Consider the following 25879-nt stretch of genomic DNA (forward strand, 5'->3'; position numbering starts at 1 on the left):
TCTAGGTTGGGATTGGACAGTTTAGGGGGCTGCATAATGGGCAACCACCCAGCTCATGGTTAGAAACCTACAGGGTCTGGGGCAGGGGTGGGGAAGGGGGCTAGGAAGGGAAAGCAGGGAAGGGGAGGGATTAGCGAGAGATTTTAGGAGAAGAGCAGAGGAGAAGGAACATTTCTGTCCTGTTAGGGCAGAAGGAGACAGGCCCAGCAAGTGGTAATTCCTGGTGTGCTGGCGACCCCTGCTGGCTGTGCACACCACCGCCTGGGAGAAGAGAAGGTACAGCCAGCCCGTGTGAGTCCTGGTGTGGGTTGAATGTGACACTGTGTTATGTGAGTGTGTCACGATACTACAGTGATGGTGCGTGTAGTGCTGCCCATGATTATGTGTTGGCATCCCTGGGTGAAGGCAGTAATGTGACCGAGCACAAAAGCCACAAAGATCGGGCTCCGAACTCCTGGCTCCCCTGTGGGGATTCTGGGTATCTGGGAAGGATGAGGTCTTTGAGCCCAGCACATCTCCTCACTAGTGTCGCGTCGGTAGTATAAATCCACTCATTGAGGTGCTGCTGGCATCAAAGTAAAATTAACCACTCTGGGTTTAGGAGGAAAAGTGGGGGCTTTGGAATTAGACTTCCCTGGGTTAAAGTCCTGATCTCCTGGTTACTAGCTGTGTGACCTCAGGCATGTTACTTAACTTCTCTGAGTCCAGTTTCCTCACCTGTAAGGGTATACTAATACCTATCTCACAGGATTATTGTGGGTGTTTAGCACAGGGCCTGGCAATGGTAAGCATTTAATAGATGCTAATCTTCTGCCTCCCTCTTCCTTTATCTATCTCTCACCTCCAAGGTCAGGCAGGGATTTCAAAAGGCAAAGAAACTGAGGATGATGTTGACAATGATGATGGTGGTGGTTTATGTTTACATCACTCATGCAAATCATTTTAAACATATTTTTAATACCCAGCTTTTTTCCTTTTTATTAGCTAAGCACATCATGCTCATGTTTTATTGGGATAGAAATATCCTGGTGTTATGGCAGGTATCTAGAAGGACGGCCTTATGAAGTGATAACAAGGCATGACAAATCTTTCTTTATTGTGATACATTTTCATTACTCGGGTTAATCAGGAATTACCCATTAGAACAAGGGCTTAAGATAAGTACATGACAGTCATCTGTGGAGATCAGAATCTCCTGATTTTCCAATGGGTATCTAATTGTTATTGTTGTTGTGGGGGGACGATTAATGCTTTGATTGAACTGGTCTTAAAACATCAGAATAACTCAAGGAGATATGACAGGTAGTTAGAAATAGTATATTCTGAAATTAAAAAGAGGACGGATTTCAATTCCACAGAAGAATATTCTAACCCCTCCAGCTGTCCAGTGACACATGCAAACCGCTTATGAAGTGAAGAGCTCCACTGCAGCCGGAGTGAGGCAGAAGCTGGCTGACTCCCTGACAGGCTCACTGTGAAAGAAATTTGGGCTGCAGAGGGACATTAGATAAGAGGCCCTCTGAGGTCCCTCCACAAATACACTCCAGTGCATAAGGAAAACTTAGCTCCATAGAAATGTTGTTCCAAATGGCATACATACCTATGGTCATTGTTTGTCACCATGGGTGGAGGGGGGAGGTAGTAATAATAACAGCTGTACTCTTTTCCTCTCTGAAACTTTCTTCTTCCCAAGGAAAGGCAAGATTCCAGGATCTTCCCCTCTCTAAGAGGGAAAGAACATCCCCATGTTCTTCTTAATTTCATCCACAATTCTTTTTTTTTTCCCCCTCGGCTTAATAGGATCCATCTTCAAGTATCTTACAGAAAACCTTACTTAAAGAAATGGCTTTTTTCATCCTTTAGCTTTCTGCCTCTAAGAGGCGGGCAGGCAACGGGGTGGGGGCAGGGGAGGCAACGAACATGTGTTGAGTTCCTATTCAGTGCAGATGCTGTAATTTTTGCATTTGATTAAGATAAATGTGTATCCGTTTTTATGCAGGTAAATGTGTACATATATATTGTTTTGTAAACGTGGATGCAAATGTGATGGGTCTGCAGGAATTCTTTGTTGTTCAGGTGTCTCTGAGAGATTTTGGTATCTAGCTGCCTGTGGGGGAATCTCTGAAATCCGAAGCTTTCAATACCTTCCTCGTGTACACAGACAAGCCGGGAGTTATTCTGGCTTCAGGATCCTTGTGCAGGATCCCAGGTTTGTCTGTCCCCGTCCTGGGCACAAGTGTGCTGTTACACCAGGACTCGTCTGCCTCCTTGCCTTCCACGTGTGCATCGTTGCATTTTCCATCTCTGTCACAGTGCATGCAGATCTATGTGCCCAACCTGCCCCCCATGAAGCCATGTGTGTCCAGCAGCCCCTCCTCCCACCTCCGTGAAGAGTCCTTGGCACCCTCCCTTCCTGGCCAACCCTACTCCCCACTTTCCATGCCAGGAGAGATCTAATTACACAGAAATTAGTACAGAGAAGCATCGTTTGCTTTTATGGCATCAGCGCCAGGGCAGCTGTAAATCTGGGACCGCTGCTGCAGCCGCCTCTGGGCACTGTGCAGGCTGGAGGGGGCTCTCGCCTCCACACCCCACCTCTGCTCCATCTCTGCTCAGCTACCCTGGGCTCTACCCCTTCCAGCACCCCAGAGCCCTGTGAGTTACCCAGCTCAACAGGGGGCGGAGGCCTGTGAAAGGGGAGGGCATCGTCAACAAAAGATGACGCATAATAGGTGCTCAATAAATGTTCCCTGAATGAGAAAGAGGTTAATCCCAGCAATGCTAACTACTACCCAGCTACCCGGATCCAGTGGCCAAGGGACGAATGTTCCCAGTAAGATTTCTCTCAAAATCTTGAAGCACTTACGAGGTAGTCTTCTCCACTTTCTTATGAATCCAGATGAAGTATACGGGGCAATCAGTCATCCTGGCTTCCACTTTAGAGATCCTGAACTCCTAGAGGCAGCATCAGATCATGAAGACACCCCAGGGTTCAGATCTTGATTCTTCTCTTTACTAGCTAAGTGACCGTGGGTACCCTACACGCACTCACCTGACCCTTGGTTTTCTCATCTGTGAAATGGTAGGCATGAAACCTACCTTTCAGGTTGTTGTGATTCATCCTTGAGAAAGCACTGGACCAACAGGAAAGTGGTCCACTGATCATTATTATCACCATTAATGTCTTGCTAGCTAACACTTCCATTTTCCCATCACCCCTTAACTAGCCTTTATGCCAACCAACTCCCACTCGAGCGCCACCATACAATCTGGGGCAACAGGATATGAGTTTCATCAGAAGCCAGGGGTGAGGACTGGTGACTCCAAAAATCCCTGGGCACCTGGAGACATTGTTTCACCCAAAGCCAACTTTCTCCCAGCTCCTACCTTAGCAGTGTTTATTTTGATCTCCATTATTTTCATGGAGGGTATAAATTTGTTCCTTGGGGTACTGGAGAGTCTTGCTGTAAATGATTGGGTAGAAAGAATCAAGGACTTCAAGAATTAAGAGGGAGCAGAAGCTGAGGAATTGGGGTGGAGACAGGAGGCTTAAATCCATCCCGGAGCAAGGTCAAAGGGCCCTTTGGTGAGTAGCAGAGACAGAAGCCAAATGTCCAGGCTCCCAACTTCCTACCAACACAGTCTCCAAACCCGGGACTTGGGATCTCCTGCCTCCTGTCCTTTCCTACTCTGCTGTCTCCAGCCCAGGGCACTCAGCCAGGAATTCCTGACCTCACCCCTATGTGCATAACCCTGGAGAGCTCTAAGTGATGTGCAGGCCGGGAAGGAAGAGCCAAAGAAAGGAAGAGGTACTTCCCCTTCCCCAACTCCAGTCTGCCCAGACCTCCAAGTATCATTTGGGCAAGACCCCTGCTCTGACCATTCAGTGGCAGGAGGAGCCGGCAGGAGAAGGCTGAGGCGCATCGTCTGTGTCCAGCCTCTCACCCCTGATCTGCGTGCCAGGGAGGGTGAGGATTTGGCGTGAAGGGCAGAGCGGCTGGGGGATCTCTGGCCCCCGCCTCCCCCCACCCCCAACCCCAACTCAGGCTGCAGTCTCTCCTCGTTGTAGCAGAGCGAGAGCAAAGGGACGGGCAGTAAAGATGAGTGATGGCGCGGAGACAAGCAGAAATACACCATCATGAAAATGCTAATGACTCCTTGCTCTCTTTCTTTATGGTTGGAGTAATACAGACTTCAATCATAAAAACAATCTCCCAACATTTTAATGGGCTCCATCATGCCCGCACTTGTCGGTATATTTGAAGAATAAATCACCCTCCCCGCTCGGAATGAATTCGCTGTCAAACTCGGCTCCCTCGGAGAAAATGGATGGGGAGCAAGGATGGAGGGTTTTTTTTTTTTTTTTTTTTTTGGTGGGGGGGTCCTCTCCCCCTCTAACTCCTTCCTAAACCAGGCTTTAGATTGTTGTACGAGACGCCTGGATCCTGAATGGGAGGAGAGGGGCAATCCGGAATTGGAGGAACTGATCAGTTTGGGGCAACAAGGGGCAGGGACTGAGGGACTCCACATGGAGAGAAGCCGCCCCTTGGATGGACTTGGAAGAGAGAAAGGGGCAGAAACTGTGGCAGCATTGGACGGAACGGGCAAAATCTTGACACTGAACCGAGAGAATGCAAAGATGCAAAAAGCATACAAATCCGCATCATTTCTGAGTTATTTGGTCGGATTTGTTTCAGACTAGGCCTCAGGCAGAGGCGCCGAGAGAAAAAAGTTCGAGAGATCTCTTTGGGGGAAGAGGAGGCAGAGAGGGCAAGAAACAAGCCCGAGAGTTTCGGCTGTGAGCTGGCAGGTTTTAGCGCAGTAAGCCACAGGTCCACACCGCTGAGAGGGGGCTGAGTCCCGTGTAATTCTTATTTCCATACAGGTGGCCGTCAGCCAATGAAACCTTGGGATGCGCTCACTGCGAGCAGCCAATCCCAGTTAAGGATGAGCCGAGCGGCCAGGCCTAATTGCGTCTTGATTGGTTGTGATGTTGCTAGGCAGAAATGGGGGCCTGGAGATGGATGCGGGCAAGGCTGAAGAGACAGGTGGATATGAAAATATCTGGAAACCTAGACTCCTGGATTGACATTTTTCTTCACGAGCTCCTTCATTCTTAAAAGGATTAATGAGGTCAAGGGAATGACTCTCCTTTTCCTCTTCCACTTGAGAGGGACAGAGCCAAATAGTTATATCTTTTCCCCCAAATGCCTTCAGAGAAATCGGGCTACTTCCAGGGTCTTCTAATCCGAATAATCCCCAGGGGGTATTTCAACCTCACGTTCGGTCTTCCCACTAAGGAAGTCCTGAGGCCTATCTTCAAGCTTTCTGGCTGTGGTTTAGGGCCAATTTTCTCTAATATGTTCAGGAAACGGAGAAATCTTGCCCCACGTTCTTCCCTCATATAGCAAGACTCAAAGAACAAGAGATTTCCCTACCTCCTGGCCACTCCACCACGACCCAAGGGTGCCCCGCAGACCCTGCGGGGCGTCAAGGCAGCGATAATCTTCCCCCAAAGGCCTGTGCAGTGGCATTCCCAAACCCGCTGCTTCTGAGCCTTCATTTGCATCTATTTGTTAAACCCCGTTTCCCTGCCCCCCCCACCCCCAACCAAACTCACCCACCTCTGCCCAGCCCGGCCTTTCTGCCCGCACCCCGCATCTGCAGTTGCTCTCCCTCCGCCTGACGCCCCCCACACCCTAGCCGGCTCACAGCCCTCTCGCGCCCACGCCGGCGCACCCCCGCCTGCAGCCTCCCCTGCTGGAGACCCGGCGCCGGAGCCTCCCGGGAGGCCGGAGGGAGGCGCTGGGGGGGAGGCGGGGGCTGCCGCCGGGAGCCGCGAGCCCGCTGCTCTGAACTAGACCGTCCGCGAACAATATGCCACCATTTAAATCTGAACGCGCGCCAGCCGCCGATTGTGATGTTAATTCGGGGATGATTTAGGGGGGCGGGATGGAGGGGGGGCCGGCCGCCTCTCTGTCAAAGTGCTGTCCGGGGGCTTAATATTTGTAATTGAAGCTGATGAGGACTCCGTCTCTGTTTCCACTGATAAAAAAAGGCAGGGAGGGAAAAAGAGCAACTAAATTATGGGGCCGGGAGAAAAACATGATTAATCAAAGGCTTGAACTGTCGCCGCGTTCGAGGCCCAGTAAATCTCGCCCGGCCGGGGCCTGCGGAGGCCGGAGGATAAATCTGAGCCGCCCGGTGTTTGCCGCCCCTTTCTGTTTGCCTCTCGGTTAGCACGTCAATTAATTCGATAATTGGATTTGAAGAGATGTCAGGAGATTATCGAGGGGGAGCCAGGAGGAGTGTGTATGGAGAAAGGGGCCCGGGGATGGCGAGGGAGGAGGCGAGAGCCGGCCGAGTCAGGTGGTGGAGGGACCCGAGAGCCCGGCCTGCCCAGGGAGCACCGCACCCAGCTGCCTGGGCTGGCGCCTGCGAGGGGAGACCCGGGGAAAGGCGGCTGGGTGTGCCTCACCCTCAGCTACGGTTCCCTACCCACGTGTCTCCACACCTCTCTCCCAAGAAGCTTTCCCAGATTTTCTCTAAATTCTGCCCTCGTGCCGTCGACTCCTTTCCCAGTTCCGTTTTCTGTTCAAAGGTGCTGGGTGTCCCTGCCTGAATTCATTTGCAATTGTCTGTATGTTGGTTTGTAAAGGAAGTTTAACTGTTCCCCGGTCCCCTCCTCTAGTTCACCCCATCCGACCCAGAGCTACCCACCCCCCACCCCGACCCGCGCAAAGATGGAGGGTTCCCAGAAAGGCAAGAACCAAGATTTCTTTTTGAATCCCTACCTTCAGTGGTCAGAACAGGACTTTTGTCCTCACCCTCAACCCCCAACTCCTCTCCCACACACGCACTTGGAATTCTAACCTACAATCAAAGCAGCCTTCTGCTTAAGAAAAATATTTTTACAAACACATCACATACACATGAAGACTGACCCCAAACTGCACATCACCAGGCCCTCAGCTGCAGCCTCACATGCAAGAAGATGCTTCAGAAATTCAGCCCTTCAGTAACCTCAGGTGGATCTCCAAGGAAGGTGGACTCATCTCCTAGGAGGGGAGTGTTTTGTTTGTTTTTTTCTCTTTTTTCTGCTTTTTTGTTTTTTGTTTTGGGAGTCATCTTGATTTGATATTTGGGGGCATGGTAAGGTCAGAGGAGAGATGAAGTCAGCCTGACGCTGTGTGTGTGTGTGTGTGTGTGTGTGTGTGTGAGAGAGAGAGAGAGAGAGAGCGCGCGAGCGAGCGAGAGAAGGAGATTGATTCCTCTTTAGTGGATTTTTCTCCCTGGTCTCTGTAGAATTTTATGCAGGGATAGAGAAGAAGCTTGAAAAAAGGCATACAGGAGAACCATGCAAATGATTCTAGAAAATGACAAGATGAAATTGGAAGCTGGGGAAGGAGGTGAGGGCAGGGACATAAAGGCCATCCTGCCAGGTTGCCTGATGTTAAAGAGAAGCCCTGGGAAAGGACACCAGCAGGCCCCCCAGCCGGAAGTACCCTGGTGAGAAGAGAACACACACAGCTACCCTTGATACACAGACAAGGGAGAATGAGGAGGGAGAGCTGAGCCAAATAACAACATGACCGGTACAGCAAACCAATTTTTATTTAAGCGTACCAATTTAAAACACTGATGCCAACCAACCATGCACACTTGTTCAAATAATTACCATCCTTTGTCTGCATACGTGGGATGACAAAATGGAGGATTTGGACAGCTTCGGTTTCTGTGTAGAGGCTCCTTGGAGAAGTCAACCTTTGCCTGCTTTTTCGTGTTACCTGGTCTCAATCTCTTGACTGTGTTGATCAAGCTCCACACTCAGAGATGAACTAGACCCACCACCTGCCTTTTGATTATAGCGTGGTTTTGCCTCTGTGCTCTCTGAATGGACCCTTGATAGTAAGCATCCTGTATACTGGGAAATATTTTCATTTGAACCTAGGAATTGAGGGATGGGGTCACAGGAAGAAAGCAGGTTCAGGGGTCCTTCTGCAGCTCTCTCTATACTCCCCATCAGCCAAGCCTTTCATGAAGCCATCAAGGTCTTCATATATAACTTCTCAAAAAAGGACACTCATCTTATGAATGACAACTCCACAAGCTGCCCCTGACACCACAATGAAAGATGAGATTTAGGGGATCGCCACCAGATTTAGGCCACTGAGGCTGCTGGAAAGAGCACAGGACTGGAATTTAAAAGAATAGGCTTTAAGACCAGTGCTGTCACTCTTTAGTTAAGTGATCAGAAGGGGCCACAGACCAGAGAGCTGAAATGACTTCTGCAGGTCACACAGCAAGTGAGTGACAGGGCCAGCTCAAGAACTCAGTTCTCCACTCTCTCAATTCATTGTGTAGGCAGCACAGTGTGGAATCAGACTTCCCGGATTCAAGTCCTGTCTTTTCTGCTAATTAGCTGCCTCAGCTTCCTCTTCCGTAAAGTGGGGATAATAATCTTACCTACTTAACAGGGTTGTTGTTAGGATTTAGAAAATTCATATAAAGAAATCAGCACAACATCTAGCATGTAATAAGTATGCAATAACAGCTGTTTTTACTATGATGATGGACACAGTTCTCATAACTCACCAACCTGAATGACACAAATTCACAAAAGGTATTCACCAAGGCCTGTAAAATGCTTTGTGATTTAATCACTAGGCCTTAAGGGAAGGAGTGAACACTGCCTTGAAAAGACTGTAGGCTCTCTGTTTTATTGACTCTAAAGACCACTTCTCCCTTCAAACCAGCCTTACACCTTTAAGTCGGCTAGAACTACGTTCATATAGGAGGGGTACACGCGGAAGAGTTGTATCAGGGGCTTGTTATTCAGTCATTTCATTCATTCATTCATTCATTCACTGAATGCCTAGTTGAAAAGCAGCAGGGTTCATCAATCCATCAAATCTATATTGAGGGCCCATTAGGTGCGCAAGACTTTTATAGGCTGTTACCAAACCATGAGTCCATTACATTATTAGCTCCTCTAGTGAAGAGGAGAGATATATACATATACGCCATTCATCTTTGTATCCCCAGCACCTAACACAGTTCAGGCACAGGGGAACTCAATAAATGTATATTGAATGAATGCATAGACACCGGGGGAAGTAGAAGAGAAATAGAAACATAATTCCTTCCCTTAATAAACCTAAACTCTAGGTGGGGACAGAAGACTTGCCCACATGAAATAGTAAGAGAACAATACAAGGCAGTAAACATATTAAGACCGTGAATAAGTTCTAGGTGATACAGACTAGGAAGAGCTCCAGGGAAGTGAGGGAGGGTGGTGGGCAGGGATGATTAACATGGAAGGAGTGGGCCTGAAATAAAGACTGAAATTTGGAATGGCTGAGAAGGAGGAAGAAGGCATTTCAGCTGCAGGAGTAGCCAGAGTGACAGCATGTGGTAAGAATCTGTGTATGTTCAGGAACAATACAAGACCAAGCTAATAAGAGGGTCAGTCTCTGTGTTTGAAAGATAGAATCCATGTCTGCAAGCATGTGCTTCTCTGACCGTGTTCCTGGTCATCAAGAAATGATATTTGGATTTCCTATTATTTTAGATTATTCACACCTTTCTCCTCTATCTTGACTTGAAAACCAAGAACCAAAACAGTAACCAGCTGCCACTGTCAGCAAAACAAACAGATTGTAGAAGCAATTACACCATTACCCTTTCTCATTTATCTGCATGTGAGACAACTTACTCTTCCTCTTTCTCCCACAGGGTCCCAGCCTGAACTGGAATTATTACTGCCTAGATTGTTACTGTCTCCCCTATAAACTCCTTTTCCCTAAACCCACTCCTCCTAGATGTCTTGCCTGAAAAAACCTTCCTATTTTTTCCCCAGCCTCCATGGTTACTTTGGGGGAACCGTGTTGGTGAGTGGGAAGGAAAACAACATGAATGAGTGGTGGTTATTGAATAGCAGGTTCTTCGCACATATTAGCTTATTTAATTCTCACAATAACCCTGTGAGGTAGGTATTATTATCGCCCTTTTACAAGTAAGGAAACAGGCTCAGGGAGTTTGCCCAGGTTCAAAGAAGAGTAAATAAATATCAGAATAGGGATTTGAACCCAGTCTATTTGATTTCAGAGTCTACACCCTTAGACCTGGCAAGAGGGAGCTCTACCCTGGATGCCTGTTTTAGGGGGCCTCCTCCTCCTGCAGAATAAGGACAATTTAAGGCCAAGGTGATATGTCTACCCAGAGCCCATGCCTCCCCTGTCTTGGGCCACGCTCCAGTTGCCAGAATCCCCTGCCAAGCAGCCCCAAGCCCACTTGCAGGGCCCCTTCCTGGGGTCCACTCTCCTGTGAGCACAGAAGGAGCTGCTGGAGGGCACACCACTAGCCCTGTCGACCAGGAGTGTGGATGGACTTGGAATGTGAGGCTGCACTGAGCACACACTTTTGTGTCAGGCCCTCCAGGGAGTGGGACAGAGCCAGGAATGGAAATAGAACCCGAGGACCAGACTGGGGGCTGGAGGAGTCCCAGAATTCTAAATATAAATCTTCTAGCTGCTATTGATATATTGTCAAGATAAGAGGGTAGAACATGTTTTATTTAACAGTTTGTTAGCTTTGATTTATAACTTTTACATATTTAGTCACGTGGGAGGTAGGCCTATATTTTTTTATCTTGCCCTGGGCTCCACAAACATGAGGGATGGGTCTGCTCATCTCACTACAGCACTCTCTTTTCCTTCTGCCCTTCCCATGCTGTCTTTTATGCCTAGAAAGCCCCTCGACTTGCCCACCAAGCAATTCACCCCTCTTCGTTCTCACAGCTTACTAAATCCACCTTTCACCTGAAACTTTTTCAGCTTATTGCAAAAGTAAGTTCTGATTACTTTGTCTTGCCCTTTCACAGTGGCCAAGACTCCTCCTGCTGTTCCCAGCCTGAAGAAGATGTAACTAACTTACAGTGCTTACCTGTAGTCATTTTACTGTCTGTCCTGCATTCTTCTGTCCTCTCTGGCTGGGGGTCTTCAGGCTGCGTGCAGCACTCAGCAGTGGCTCCCATGAGCTGCAACCCTGTCTTAGCCTCTGTAGAGAGGTATTGGGGAAGATCCTTGTTCTTGGATGAGCTCCCAGTCTAATACACAAGGCAGGGCCTGATGACTCAGGCAGGGTTGGAAAAGCAAGGGCAGAATCAGAGGTACCTACAGGGTGGTTTCAGTTTCATTTAGTGGGCTGCAAATGGAGGGAGTAGAGCCCAGAGAAAAGGTTCAATTTATGCAGGGTCATTGGAGACAGGACCAAGTTTAGAGGAAGGTCAGCCTGGGGCGTGGGCTCCTAGGTTGTGGAACCTACCAGAGTGGTCCCTAGAATGTGGAGATGGAAGAGGACCAGGCTGGGGAGAGTCAGGTAATGGCACCACACAGTGACCCAGGCCAGAAAACTGGGCACCGTCTTCCTCTCTCCATTCTCCTTCATCCCCAAAACAATCAATCACTGAAGCCTATCACATCTTCCCTCTAAACCTCTTGAGCTCTGCCTCCTCTCCACCCCCACTACCACTCCAGAGCTCAGGCCACCACCATCTCCTACCTGGATTACGACAGCAGCCTCCTATCACACTGCATGCCCACAGGCCTGCCCCCTCTCATCCATCCTCCACACTAGAGCTAGAATGCTTTTTCGAAAAGGCAAATCTGAGCTTCTCACTCTCCTGGTTAAAGGACTCCCTGCTGCTTTGTGGACAAAATCCAAATACATTAGCTTGACGCTCAAAACGCTTCAGGATCTAGCCACTAACAACCAGTCTCATCTCTCTGCACCCTGCCACACCCACCACTGTTCATTCTGGCCACAGTGAATTACCTGCCCTTTGTGGAAGAGACCATGTAATCCCTGACTTCAAAGCTTTTGTACTTACTGCTCCTTCTTTATGGAACATCCTTCCATTCCGTCCCTATACAGGTCCTTCAAGTGTCTCACAAATGTCACCTCCTCCTGGAAGACTTCCTTGGCTACTACTTCTCAGAACTGGGATGCATGTCCTCCCTATGTGCTCCCATAGCATCCAGTGCTTACCCCTCTTATTATACTAACACACCATGTTGAAATTATTTGCCTTTTCATTCTCTATATTCCCTGCTAGGCTATAAACTTTTTAAGGGCAAAGACTACCTTATTCACTGTTCAGTCATTCACAACATTTCTGTTGAGGGCCTAATATGTGCCAGGTACTGTTCTAAATGCTGAGGATACAGTGGTGAACAAGGTCCCTGCCCTTGGGGAGCTTATCTTCTAGTGGGGAAAAAAGCAATAAAAAATAAAAATAAAACTATGATAAGTACTAAAAAGAAAAGTAAAGGGGGCCGGCCCCGTGGCTTAGCGGTTAAGTGCGTGCGCTCCGATGCTGGCAGCCCGGGTTCGGATCCCGGGTGCGCACCGACACACCGCTTCTCTGGCCATGCTGAGGCCGCATCCCACATACAGCAACTAGAAGGACGTGCAGCTATGACATACAACTATCTACTGGGGCTTTGGGGGAAAAATAAATAAATAAATTAATTAATTAATTAATTTAAAAAAAAAAGTAAAGGAGGATAAGAAGATAAAGAAGGGAAGGTGGTGGCTATTTAGATTGTGTAGACAGGAAAAGCCTCTCTAAGGAGGTGATACCTGAGATGAGACCTAAATGAAATGAGAGAGTGAGCACAATCTGGGAGAAGAATGTTCCGGGCAGAGGAAACAGCAAATGGCCTGAGTGGGAACAAGTTTGGTGTGTCTGAGGATCAGCAGGAGCCTAGTGTAGCTGAGCCCTGGAATTTTTTCTATAAGTTCTGGAAAACTACTGGGAGGTTTTAAGTTGCATTATCTGATCTACATTTTAAAAGATCACTTTAGCTACTTACTGTGTGGAGAGCAGACTGTGGCAAAACCAGAAGTGAATCAGGAAAACCAGCTAGGAGGCTATTTTGTGGTCCAGCAAGAGATGTCAGCAGCTTGGACCCAACTAGATTTTGGAAGTGGTAAGGATGAGCAAATGTGGGATTATATTTGTATTCTCAGTGTCTAGCATTATGTCTGGCTAGACAGTCAATAAATATTTGATGAATGAATTAAGAATTAATTAATCCCACTAAATGAGAACTCTGAGCTGGAACTGAAATCATCCATCCTTTAAGCCTCTACTAAAATCCCAACCCCTCTACAAACTGGAAATAGATAGCTGGCACCAACAAAGGATCAGTACTAGGCTATATATATTTGTTAATTCCTAAAAATCAACAGGGAGATGACAGATAACCCATATAGGAAAATGGGCAGAAGACATCCATGAATAGGCAGTTTACAGAAGAAGAAACATGACTAGCCAATAAATATATGAAAAGATGCTCAACCTCGTTAATAATCAGGCAAATATAAATTCAAACCACCATGAAATACCATTTCCAACAGATTGACTAAATACCAAAGTTGATAAGGACAGAGTAGCAACCGAAATCTTATACTCTTTGGTGGGCATAAATATTAGAAAACAATTTGACGTTATCTAGAAAAGTTGAAGATTTTCATATCCTACCAACCCAGCAATTCCCATATATGTATTTACCCTGAAGAAACTCTTTCCTATGAATACCAGAAAACATGTACAGAAATGTTCTGAGGAACATTGTTTGTGACGCAAAAAGCTGGGAAAAATATCTCAATACTCATCAACAGGGAAATTAATCAACAAATTGGTGGACTATTATACATCAATGAAAATGAACAAACTACAGCTACCTACCTACATCAACATGAATGAATCTTAGAAACATAATGTTGAATGAAAAGAGAAAACAAAGTCTACAAACAATATTATATAAAACTCTTAGAACGGTAAAAAAAAAAAAAACAACAAAAAATGGAGGGGAGGCCAAAATAAATAATATACAGCAAAAATATGAAGAAAAACCTTGAAATGATAAACATAAAATTCAGGGGCTACAATAGGAGACAAGTATGTGGGGCCTCTCAGTGGTATTGGTAATGGTTTTTTCTTTTCTTAAATTGGGGGTGGTTTAATGGGTGTACATTTCATTATTATGCTTCATGAGTTATCTAAAATGTCAGCCCTGGGAAGGCAAAGATTATTGTTTCGTTCTGTTCATGTCTGTGTTTCCAGCACCTAGAACAATGCCTGGCACAAAGTAGGATCTCAATAAATATCTGTTGAATAAATGATATGCATTACTTGCATTCTTTTATATGATTCAAATATTTCATACTTTTTCAAAAGGAGAAAAAACTTACTTTAATCATGGTGCCCCCTTGATCATTCTAGCTGGAAGTCATACTGCCTCCTCAACTCCTATTATCCATATAACCTATGAAATCTTGCTGCATATTACAGTTATATACATACATGTCTTTCTTACTGATTATAAATTTGTGAAGACAAGAGATTTTGCTTTCCCCTTTTTTATTCCCACTCACAATATGTAGCACAACACCTTGCACAGAGTAGATGCTCAATAAATATCAGTTGATTACTTGAAGTCACAGGAAACAAGGGCAAACCAGGAAGGACAGATCTATGCTACTTATATCTAAAGCTGAAAGAGAACTTAATAATCATCTAGTGTTTTCCTACATTTTGCAGGTGAGAAAACTGAAATCCAGAGAGGTGAAGTGATTTTCTCAAAGTCACATAATTAATTAGTAGTATTCCAAAATCAAGATTCAAATTTCTAGTTTGCTGTCCTCAGCTCTTCACAGTATATCACAATGACTTTTATTTTGTGTTTTGTCTATGTGTCTTCCTTGGCTTGGGAGCCACCACACGGCAGGGACCAAATCTGTTCACATAGATACTTAATCATGGCTTCCAGTTAACATGTAGGATCTGTGCAAATTCATCAAACAAATTCAAAGGAACTTAGGTTTTTCCCCAGCAAAAATCTGTCTGGCCATCCTTCTGCCACCAACTCTCCCACCAATCCCTTCCTCAGAAGCCTGGATCCTAAGGACCCTCTCCCGTCTTCCATCTACTGTTCTCTTTCTCCAGGAGTCGGGAGGTTTACTGACGGCTCACAGTCCTCCCATCCTGGGGAACTGATTTAGCAAGAGAAAATAGAAAATCCATCAGTCAGTGCCCACCAGCCCCAGGAGCTTGAAATTAACAATCACAAACGAATAAAGGAGTTCAAGACCTGAGAATAGTCCTTATTGGCAGTGCAAAAGTACCACTTCAACTTGTACAAAATTGCCCGTTTAGCAGAAAGAAAGAGAATCCTAGAAAGTTAACATTGGATGAAATCTTAGATCGCCTACTTCTCTCCCTGATTTTTCCAAATGAGGACACTGGAGCTTTGAGAGATGAAGTAACTGGCTGAGGAACTCAGCTAGTTAGTAACAAGGCTGGGACTAGACGCCCCGTCTCCTGCCTCCAGGACAGCTGTTCTTTCCACGCCACGCGCTGGCAACATGTGCATCTAGCAAAACACATCATAAAGGAGCCCCATATTAAACCATCAGGAATGAAAAACAAATTATTCAAACCCTTCCTCTTCTCTCTGGCAATTTTTTTTCTTTGCGCTTCTGTGTGTCATAGTCTCTCTCTTTTTATCCCTCTTATGTTTCTCTCCATGAATCCCTTTCTCTGTTTGGGGTTTCAAATTGAACTGTGGCATGCCTGCATGGCTCTCTTGATTTCTCTTCTCTAAGCTACTGTGTTTCCCGTCCAGAGGCAAACATGCATAAGCCAATCAAGACTCTTTCTTGGTGACCTTTGTGGAAAAGAACACTCAGAATTTCTATACGAGAGGTGCTGGACCTCCCTCCTAGCCTATCCAGTCAATTAAAATGAGTCTCTGGCCCCCCTGAGCGTTGTTAACCAATCCTAAGAAAGAAAAGATCAATTTCATTTCTTCGTCACCACTGTGCACACAGGCTGCTAACCAGTCAGAATCTGCCACTAACAGTCATTAGAAAAACTGGCCAATCGGGCCAAGCTTGTTATATGGTCTGGTAGGAAAAGAAAGGGCTGATTGGAAAGGGTAGTTCTGGCTCCACACCCTTTCCTTCCTGGACCCCAGTTTTCCCTCAGTGAAGTGAAGAAAGGACCCTTTCCCAAGCCTTTGGTAAAGAAGATTCCTAGACCCTTAGCTAATGTTCTCTTGGATCATCTTTTGTTGTCTTCAAATTTACCCCTCCCTCACATACCTCCGTCCACTGTTTGCTGTCTCACTATTCCCCTACTGATTTAATTTCTGCCTTCAGACCTAGTAGCAATAGCCCGCAGGATTCTCAGCCGTCCCCATAGATCTCCACCTACCAACCTGTCAAATAACTTGTTTTGCATGATTTATTTAGGTAAAAAAGTTCACTAAGTGATAGGTGAGTCTCTTTTGGGAGCTGTCATTGCAAGGACCTTGCAATAAAGTCTCTGGGAAGCAGAGCAAAATTGAGTTGCAATGCTCCTAACTATAATAATAACTATTATTATTATTGTTATTGTTATTACTAGCATTTATCGAACTCTTACTGAGTTCCAAGTACCTTGTTAAAACATTCACAAGGGGGTCCGCCCTGTGGCTTAGCGGTTAAGTGGGCGCGCTCTGCTGCTGGTGCCCCAGGGTTGGGATCCCGGGTGGGCAACTAAGGCACCGCTTGTCAAGCCATGCTGTGGCGGCCTCCCACATAAAGTGGAGGAAGATGAGCACTGATGTTAGCCCAGGGCCAGTCTTCCTCAGCAAAAAGAGGAGGATTGGTATGGAAGTTAGCTCAGGGCTGATCTTCCTCACACACACAAAAAAAGAATAAAAGGTTCACGAATATTATCCTAATATTCGCTGCGGGGTAAGCACTATTATTATTCCCAATTTACATAGGAGGAAATCGATTTAGAGGGGTTAAACACCTTGCCCAAGGTCACACAGCGGTTTGAGAAGCCAGGTTTGTCTGAATCCAGAGCCCAGTGAACGGCAGTGAGGGAGAACTAAACGCTGTAAGCGGTAACAACTTTGGGGAGGAGCCAGCTTTAGCTTCCTCACGGGCCCTTCTGCAGTCCTCCTTTGGGATTGTTAGCGGTATCTGAAAGGGGTCGATCTTGCCGCAACAAAAGCTGCAAGGACCGCTTGGTGGTGGCGGCCCCTAAGAACTGTGACTTCTTGCCTCGGAGGACGTGAAGCTGAGAGCTAAAAGGCATTCCGTCTGGGCGAGGGTGGGGATGTCTGGGGCCTTCAGTGATATCCTCGCTAGCCTGTTCTCCCTCCCTCCTCACAGCATCTTACACAGTGCCTGGCACAGCTGGGTACTTGGGAAAAACCTGTTGATTGATTCGCCAGGATCCCAGCCCCATTCCGCCCCTTCCCGCCACCCAAGTCAACAACTGCAACTGGAGGGAGATTTGGGGATTTCAGGGGAACCAGTGAGAATCCTCGTGGAGCTGGGATCGTGGATTTAGGAAAGGCGGGGAGTCCCCTACCCTTCTCGCCCGCTCCTCCGGTTTCTCCCCACTCCTTGCCCTCCCTTTCAGGAACTCAGGGCCATAAAAATGCAGATGGAGGATCGGTGTGAAATAACGGGCCCATATAAATCCCTCTGCCGCCCGCCTGCAAGATGGATTGGCCGCATTGAAATTCCTCCGCGAGGATAATTAAACTCGGGGCCTCATCCGGGCAAAATTACATTCCTGTAATGGCGTCGCTCGGGGTCCCGGGAAATTGCTCCGTGGGCTTTCAGCGGCGGTTTTTATCGCCGGCCGGGGTGTGCCTGGCTGCGGCTCGCCTCTCCTCCGGGACCGTAAAGCTGCTGCCGTGATTTATCCTCCCCTTCTCCCAAATCCGATTAAATGGAGGAGCTCGGGGCCGGGGCGCCGCGGGGCCCGGGAGCCGGGAGGGGGCGGCGGGAAGGACGGGGCCAAGGAGGGGAGGACAAACGGCCCCTCCGAGGGTGGCGGATTTGGCTTTATTTACAGCCGCGGCTTTCTTTTTTTGTTTTTTATTTTTTATGGGGGTTTGGTGAGCTTTCGCCGTCTTTCTCGGGCTGCGTTCAAGCACGATGCCTGGACGGCTGGGGTCTGGACAGGAGGGGAACTAGCCCCTCCTCTTCCAAAGGGACCGGTGAGATCCTATCTGGAGGACAGAGGCCTAGAAGAAGAGACGAGGGTCGGGAAGGCCCACACTTCCTTCCATCGGGGAAAGGACAAGCGAAAGGGCACGAGGAGGAAGCCGAGGGGCTTCCATGAGAGCACTTCATGGAGGGCCTGCTTATGTCAACTCCGGTAGATGAGCCTGGGCAGAGGCACGGGCATGCCTGGGGTGACCTCGCCACCTCACTGCAGGTCACCGGTGCCCGTCACTCCTTGTCTGTCTCAGGACTCAGGAAAAAAGGCTTAGGGTCAGGGGGCTTGAGTCTCAATCATCTTCAGCCCCTATTTTCTGCCTCGCTGATGCTGGTTTCCTCATGGCTGATCACTGGAATAAGAAAGAGGGAAATAAAGACGACGCCACCAAAGGCAGCTGGGGCATTTTGCTGACTATTCGCCCACTGAACAGGTTTCCCGTCCATAAAGCGAGGGTCCTGGGGCAGCAGAAGGCAGAAATCCCATGACTTCATTTTCCTCCTGCTGCATTTTGGGCACTGAACCCCAACCTCGATTGTATGCTATTTAACACTGAATTTCTGAGTAGGTGGTTTTTTGGGGGGTTTTTTTGCCATGTGACTGCGCATGCTCGGAAAGGGACCGCGAGCCCAAGATCCCAAACGCTGTGCACACCAAACCGCAGGCCACGTTACGGGTCGGTTTACACTGCGGAGTTATCCTCATTTCTGCACACGGTCGGCTCCACCTGCAGTTTCTCTTCTCAAACGCCAGGTGGAGCGACTGCCCGGATGCTCCCACAGAGCGGGCAGGCGGCGCTGTGGCGCCTGGGCCGACGGTCAACATCGCGATCACTCTATCCTCGGCGGAGCGACTCGTTGGTCCGGGCCGCGCAGGCGCCGAGCCTTCCTTTCGCTCTTCCCGCCCTCCGCCCCTCTGTCTTCTCTGCAGTGGGAGCAGGTAAGGCCTTGGACCCTCGCGTGCGCGTTGCGCCGCGCAAGCGCGCGGCCACCTCACTCGCGCAGATGCTTTGAGGCCCTTGCCTTGCATGCTCCCACCCCGGGCCTCAAGCCCCCTCTTGGTCCCGGTATCCCCGCGCCGTAGGGCTGCCCCTTCCGCGTGCCGGTGACCTCCAGCCGCGCGGGCCTGGCGCCATCTTGGATGTCCCGTGGGGGGAGGGCGCCTTGGGGCCGGGGAAAGTCACATCCCAGAGTGCTCCTTTAACCTGTTTCGACTGAGCCCTTATAAACGCTCTTTTCTTCCCTTCTTGCGCTTTCAGAGTTGTCACAACCCCCGGACTCTCCCCTCCTGTCTCTGTTTCTTCTCCTGACTCGTGCCTTTCTTATTCTGAAACTTCCAGACTTTCGGCCCCAGGACCTCAGGTGCCGAGCAGTGGAGATAGTGGATCGTCTAAAGCCACCAACCCCTCTAGTCAGCGCCCCTCAATTTAAAAAGTAGACCGTGCACGTGGTAGAGGTGAACAGAACAGCCAGAACACTCCCGCCCTGCAGGCTGTGTCCTGGGAGAGCTATGGCAGAGAAGAGGCCGGTTTCTTTGGAACCTTTGATTGTCTTCCAGTACTGTTCCCTTCCTTCCACTCCAGTGAGTTGGAAAGAACACCAGTGGTGGGCTAAGAGGTTTTCCATTAGAGGCAGCAGGCCCAAAAGGGTGGGGCCGGGACAGCATGGGATAGTCCCCGCGTGCCAGCTTTCCTGTCAAGGGTTTACTAAGAATCCCCAGACTCTGCCCTAAAGAGGAAAAGAAGGTTTGAGGAAGGGAATGGTTCAACAGCCCTGTAATGCCGTGACTGATCGACACTGAGGAAGAAACCCAGGGTGATTTAGGCCCTGTGGTTCTGGATAGTGCTGTTATCCGAGGTGGTGTAGGCTAACGATTGCAGACCTACCCAGGTTAGGTGACCAGTGGAGAGATCTGCACTGCATGCAGGCTCCCTTAATTGCCACCCTCCGTTGTGGGCTTGTTACATGCTAGCACCACATTGAGTTCTTTACATATGTTATTTAATTCCCATAAGAACTGTATTTTACAAATGATGATATTGAGGTTTAATTGCCTTGGGAAAAAACAATGCTCCCTTTTTTAAAACTGTAAAGAAATTTTGGATTTTGTCCCAAAAAAACCTGGCAGCAAAATTGGGTTAGAGTTACATATGGGTTGAAATCAGAGCTCTAGACAGGACAAGAGTTGAAGACATCCATTAACCTAAAAGTAACTAAGATTCTGGAATCAGAAATGTAACCTGGGGGCCGGCCCCGTGGCTTAGCGGTTAAGTGCGTGCACTCCACTGCTGGCGGCCCGGGTTCGGATCCCGGGTGCACACCGACGCACCGCTTCTCCGGCCATGCTGAGGCCGCGTCCCACATACAGCAACTAGAAGGATGTGCAGCTATGACATGCAACTATCTACTGGGGCTTTGGGGGGAAAAAAATAAATAAATAAAATCTTTATAAAAAAAAAAGAAATGTAACCTGGGAAAATATGAGTCCAACTCATTTAAGGAAGTGTCATTTAACATGCCTGAAGAAGCACTGAGTATTTCAACTTGTAGCATATTAGAAAGCATTAACTTAAGAGTGAGAAGAGTTCCAGACTGGTTTTAAGACTGTGCTCTCAGTGTACGTAAGAATATTTGGGAAGCTTGTTTGAAATACAGGGTACTTGGGCCTTATCCCCAGAGATCTTGACCAGGAACGTCTAAGGTGGGACCCAAGAATATGCGTTTTTAATACATCATCTCAGATAACTAGTTCAGGTGGGCTTCTCACTTTACTTGGAGAAACCCCCCTGGAGGTCTTGAACTCACCCACTCTTCTCTCACCCAAGTTCAGTTCTACCAACTTAGGCGCCTACAGGGTGTCAGCATTCTTTTAGATCTTGGCGATACAAAATTGAATACCCCTTAGTGTGATGGTGAAAACAAATACCTTAACAGTCATTGCTAGTTAGAGTACAGTCACGCATCGCTTAATAACAGGATGTGTTTGGAGAAATGCGGTGTTAGGCGATTTCGTCATTGTGCGGACATCATAGAGTGCACTTATACAAACCTAGATGGTACAGCTTACTACACACGTAGGCTATATGGTACTAATCTTATGGGTGCACCACTGTATACGTGGTCCCTGATTGGCCAAAACGTTCTTATGTGGCATGTGACTAATGGCAGTTCCTCGATGATCTGCCTCACCTTGTTAATTAATGTAGGCAATTGAAGTGTTTTGAGGAATCGAATACTTTCAGGTAATTCAGTAAAAAGATACTGGAGACCTTCCAGTGTCTTGACCTTCAACAAAAATCTCCCAAGAGTCTTTAAAGGGCAACTTTTTTAGGCCCAGACAGTGAAGTCTGGAGAGGGATTCCTTTTGAATGGAAACTGAGGAAAACTTAGGTAAAGGACATTGGGGAGATTCCTCTGACAACCCCAACTCAGGAGGCTGTGGAAATGTATAACAGGTCTTAGAGCTGGGACCAAGTATATACTTGTTCAGACCAGGGGAGGTCAATTGATTATAAGGAAATCTTGATTTCAGGGTTCTAATTCCATCTCTGCTGATGACTTGAGGTCAGTCACTCTGCTCTCTAGGCCATTTAAGTTTTCCAGAGCACCTTTTCTGCTTCAAAGGCTGTCCTTTGGTGAGCAAGGACAATATTTACCATGCTGCTTCTGTATTTCCAGCTCTCCGGCCACAGCCCCTCATCCCCTGAAAATGTACGCCTGCGCCAAGTTTGTCTCCACTCCCTCGGTGAGTACCTCCCTTTTCTGGGAGAGTTTTTAAGGTGGGGCATCTTGTCTCTTCCTTCTCAGACCTTGTTCTTCACAGCTGGGCCGGGGGAAGGCCCTTTGCTGTGCTAGCCTGACAGGAGAGAGTGATTGCTTACTAGCACTCCCCTGCCTCATATCCCTTAGAGGCAGTTAATTCTTTTTGTCCAGCCATCTTAGAGTAAGAGTATAAATGAGAATTTAGACTAAGATCAGGTTATTCCTATCCTGAAACTCTACGTTGCTGTAAACTAGAACCCAGCCAGAAATGGTAAACATGAAGTAGATTGCCTATCTTGGTCTGAGTGTGCACTGTGTACAGGATCTTGTCCTGACTGTCACAGAGCTGAAGCTAGGAATTCCTTCTGGGAGCTTAAATTTGGGTGGGAAGCTAAACTACAAATAAATACGTGTAGGAAAAATATTTGACCCAGAAGCAATAGCAGGGAAGAAATTATTAGATGATGGAGACAGTTGGTTCATCCATCCATAAGTGGAAAGGAGTGATGCTACTAGTGGGTACCATTTATTGAGCACTTACTATGGCTAGTACTGAGTTTACCAGTTTATATGTAGAATTTCAGTTACTCCTCAAATCAACCCTGAGGTTTATTATTCCCATTTGATAGATGAGAAAACAGGCTTAGAAAGATTTAAGTGACTTGTCCTAAGGTCACACAGCTGACATAGAGCTAAGATTTGAATCTAGATGTATCTGATTAAAGCCCTGACTGTTAAACCACCATGTTGTCTGCTTTGGAGACACTGGCTTGGGGTTAGTCAGAAAAGGCTACCAGGAGGGGTGAATTTTAAGTATGGATCTTTGTGCCAATTTTTCAGAAGGATATGTTCAGGGAAAGATGCTCCAAAAATTGGCTTCCTTCTTATGGGCCGGCCATTACCAACATATGTCTTTCTTACTGAGTGAAGCAGATGCTTCTGAGGCTTAGAGTTCTTCCCATTCTCAAGGCCTGTAAAAAAGGGTACAGCAAGAGTAGGTAATTCCTTCCAAAAGGAAGTAGACTTTCTTCCTTTAAAGGAGACGCCTGAGAAGCAAGAGAAATGGTGTGGTTCTCAAATCTAGAATTTGCTAAAAGTAAAAGAATCATCCCAGATTCTGATTTAAGTTTGAGAGAATGAATGGGGCATCCAAGTAACAACTTGGGATGGTTCTGAAACTCCTCTCCACAGTCTTCCTTGACCTTCCTTCCCTTGTGTCACTCTGCTAGGTCAGGAGCTCCTCTCAGCTGCTGAGCCGATCGCTGTCTGCAGTGGTGCTGAAACGACCGGAGACACTGACAGATGAGGTACTTCATAGGTGGAATTGGGCCTGTGGTTTGGGGGTGATGGGTGGGGAGGGTTACCTGGCAGAACCAGTAGGGGGAGTGCTGAGGACAGTCATCACAGACTAAAATTAGTGAAGGATCAAGGCCACTGGCTTTAGGTGGAGATGGCGGACAGTTGATACCATAGGTGCTCTGGTGTGCCAGCTTTTGCCGCTGCAGCTCGTGCCCGCGTGTACTGCTGCTAACTGCCGTTACTTGACCTAGTTTACTGACTCAGTTGGGAGGATTTGGTCCCAGGAAGATAATCTCCTTGGGGCACCAGAACAGGCTAGACCATACCTGAATCTTGAAGGTATTTGATGTCCACCTCTTGCATTAAAAAGTTCTGCTTGGCAGCATTTTAGGGAGTTTTTCAGGGAGTTAAAAGATTTCCTGTTTGGGAGAGAAACGATGGGATTTGATAGCATAAAGGGTTTAAATGGTGTAAAAGTTTCCAAAGCAAAAAAGGGGTTTCCTAAAAACTTTACTTTCTACCCGCCTTTTCTTCACAGAGCCTCAGCAGCTTGGCAGCCCCAAGTCCCCTGACCTCACTTATTGCTAGCCGCAGCTTCCAGACCAGTGCCATTTCAAGGGACATCGACACAGCAGCCAAGTTCATTGGCGCTGGGGCTGCCACGGTAGGGGTGGCTGGCTCTGGGGCTGGAATTGGGACTGTATTTGGGAGCCTCATCATTGGTTATGCCAGGTAAGATGGGCCCTCCACTGGCTCTAAGATATGCTTCCAAAGGTTTGGGCGGAAATATTTGGTGATCTAGAGCTGCACTAACCTGTACGGTAGCCACCAGCCACATATGGCTATTTGAATTTAAATTTTAATTAATTAAAAGTACACGGTGTAAATTTTGTGTACTTTTAATGTGGCTCAGTAGCCACATGTGAGTAGTGGCTACCATATTGGAAAGTTCTGTTGAACAGCTTTGGTTTAGAGTAGGAGTCAGCAAACTAAGGCTGGAGGGCCATATCTGGGCCACAGGCTCATATTTGTATAGCTGAGCTAAGAATGGGTTTTACATTTTTAAAGGGTCATGGAGGGGGAAAAAAAAAAAAACAAATAGGCAATGGAGACCATATGTGACCCACAAAGCCTGAAATATTTACTATCTGGCCCTTTACAGAAAAAGTTGGCTATCCTGCTTTACAGCCTCAGTCAGCATAGTGGCTTCACTGCTATTTTTTTCCCATCCCCAGGAATTCCCCCGTCACTCCTGGGAAAACTGCCTGTGCAGCCAGCCCCATGGCTCCCTGACATTTGGGACTCGTTGGTCCTCACCAACTCTGGGCAGCTCACTGTTCGAACTAAATTAATTCTCTAGAGACCCACAAGTTCTCTTAATGTCTTTGGGGAAATGGGTTTATTTTTTAGGATTTGTATGAAATAAGAAGCCTGACTGCTTCTGTGTCGACAATTCTGTTAAAAGCTGGTGTTGCTTTACCTTATCCATCAGGGTGACAGAGTAAGGGAAATAGAAATTATATATTGACTTTCAAAGTTGGAAGTCCTATATCCTATTCTGATTCATATCATCTAAACCCCACAGATCATTTGTAACTTCTTAAAGCCCAAAATCTTTTGACTATTTTGAAATGAGCGAAGGTAGTCTGTGCCTCTGACTCCCTTCTCTAGAATGGTGTTTTTTAATTGTGTTCCATAAAGCCCTGGGGTTCTGAGGGTATGCCCCAGAGACTGCCTTAGAATGGACAGGAGGCAGTAAAACAAGCCTTTAAGATCCCCTACTTTTTTACCATTGCAGTTTGGCTTTTATACATTTTGTTTTTTGGGGTTCCACTGTGTAAAGTTTGAAAACACTGCTTCAGTAGACTCTGCCACTCCGGATACCTCTTCCATCCTGGTTGGGCCCTAGATAGTCAAGTGTCCAGGCCAAGAGATCTTAAGCTATGATGAAATGGGTGATCCACTAGAGGAGGTAATGTTTGTACCTAGGCCATGTTACAGAATTTTGGATTGTCTGCTCCCCTCATTCAGTCTCTGTAGAGCCCTTGATGTATCAGGGCAAGAATTTGGGCATGCTGGTGTTACTCTGAGAGACTCATTACATAAGATGAGCTTGAGGAGATGAATTCTCCCTGAGCCCACCTTTAATGTTTGCCCTTTTCTTTGTGTGGACTAGAAATTCAGTCTTTTCTCCTCCCCTTCTCCCAGGAACCCTTCTCTGAAGCAACAGCTCTTTTCCTACGCCATTCTGGGCTTTGCCCTCTCGGAGGCCATGGGGCTTTTTTGCCTGATGGTGGCCTTTCTCATCCTCTTCGCCATGTGAAGGAGCCGTCTGCACCTCCCATAGTTCTTTCTCCCGTGTCTTGTCTGCCCTGTGTGTTCCTTTTCCTATACCACCCCAGGCAGCCTGGGGAAAGTGGTTGGCTCAGGGTTTGACAGAGGAAAGACAAATAAATACTGTATTAATAAGATGTTTCTTGAGTCTCCTGTGTATATTTCTTTTCCATAGTTGGCTGAGTGCCTCGGAGAGAATATAAGGCCTGGAGGGTGGTGACGGTTCTAAACTTAACATGAGCCTGGGATCACTTGTTCTTCTCTATGTCAGGAAAGCTTTATTCACATTAGCGCTCCTTTGTAATAATTTTCACCTGGGAAGGCCTGTTACTTTGGAGTGTTGGGTCAGCAGCAACTTACCGTGCTGGCTTAAATTTTTGACTAATGCGCTCTGTTTCCATCTGCCACTCTC

General features: G+C 47.3%; 1 protein-coding gene and 1 pseudogene across 1 annotated transcript; one reads left to right on the forward strand and one right to left on the reverse strand.

Moving 5' to 3' along the window:
* Positions 1–4394: 4394 nt before the first annotated feature.
* LOC147914715 (uncharacterized) lies at positions 4395–21010 on the reverse strand (annotated as a pseudogene).
* On the forward strand, positions 18923–25604 carry ATP5MC2 (ATP synthase membrane subunit c locus 2). The gene is made up of 5 exons (XM_004429128.3): positions 18923–19012; positions 21751–21817; positions 23064–23141; positions 23672–23865; positions 25342–25604. The coding sequence occupies exons 2-5, from the start codon at positions 21782–21784 to the stop codon at positions 25454–25456; spliced, it is 423 nt and encodes a 140-aa protein (XP_004429185.3). The 5' UTR covers positions 18923–19012; positions 21751–21781; the 3' UTR covers positions 25457–25604.
* The last annotated feature ends 275 nt before the right edge of the window (positions 25605–25879 follow it).

Source organism: Ceratotherium simum, chromosome 17, assembly GCF_057802395.1.
Source record: "Ceratotherium simum simum isolate JZ-2026a chromosome 17, ASM5780239v1, whole genome shotgun sequence".
Lineage (NCBI taxonomy): Eukaryota > Metazoa > Chordata > Mammalia > Perissodactyla > Rhinocerotidae > Ceratotherium > Ceratotherium simum.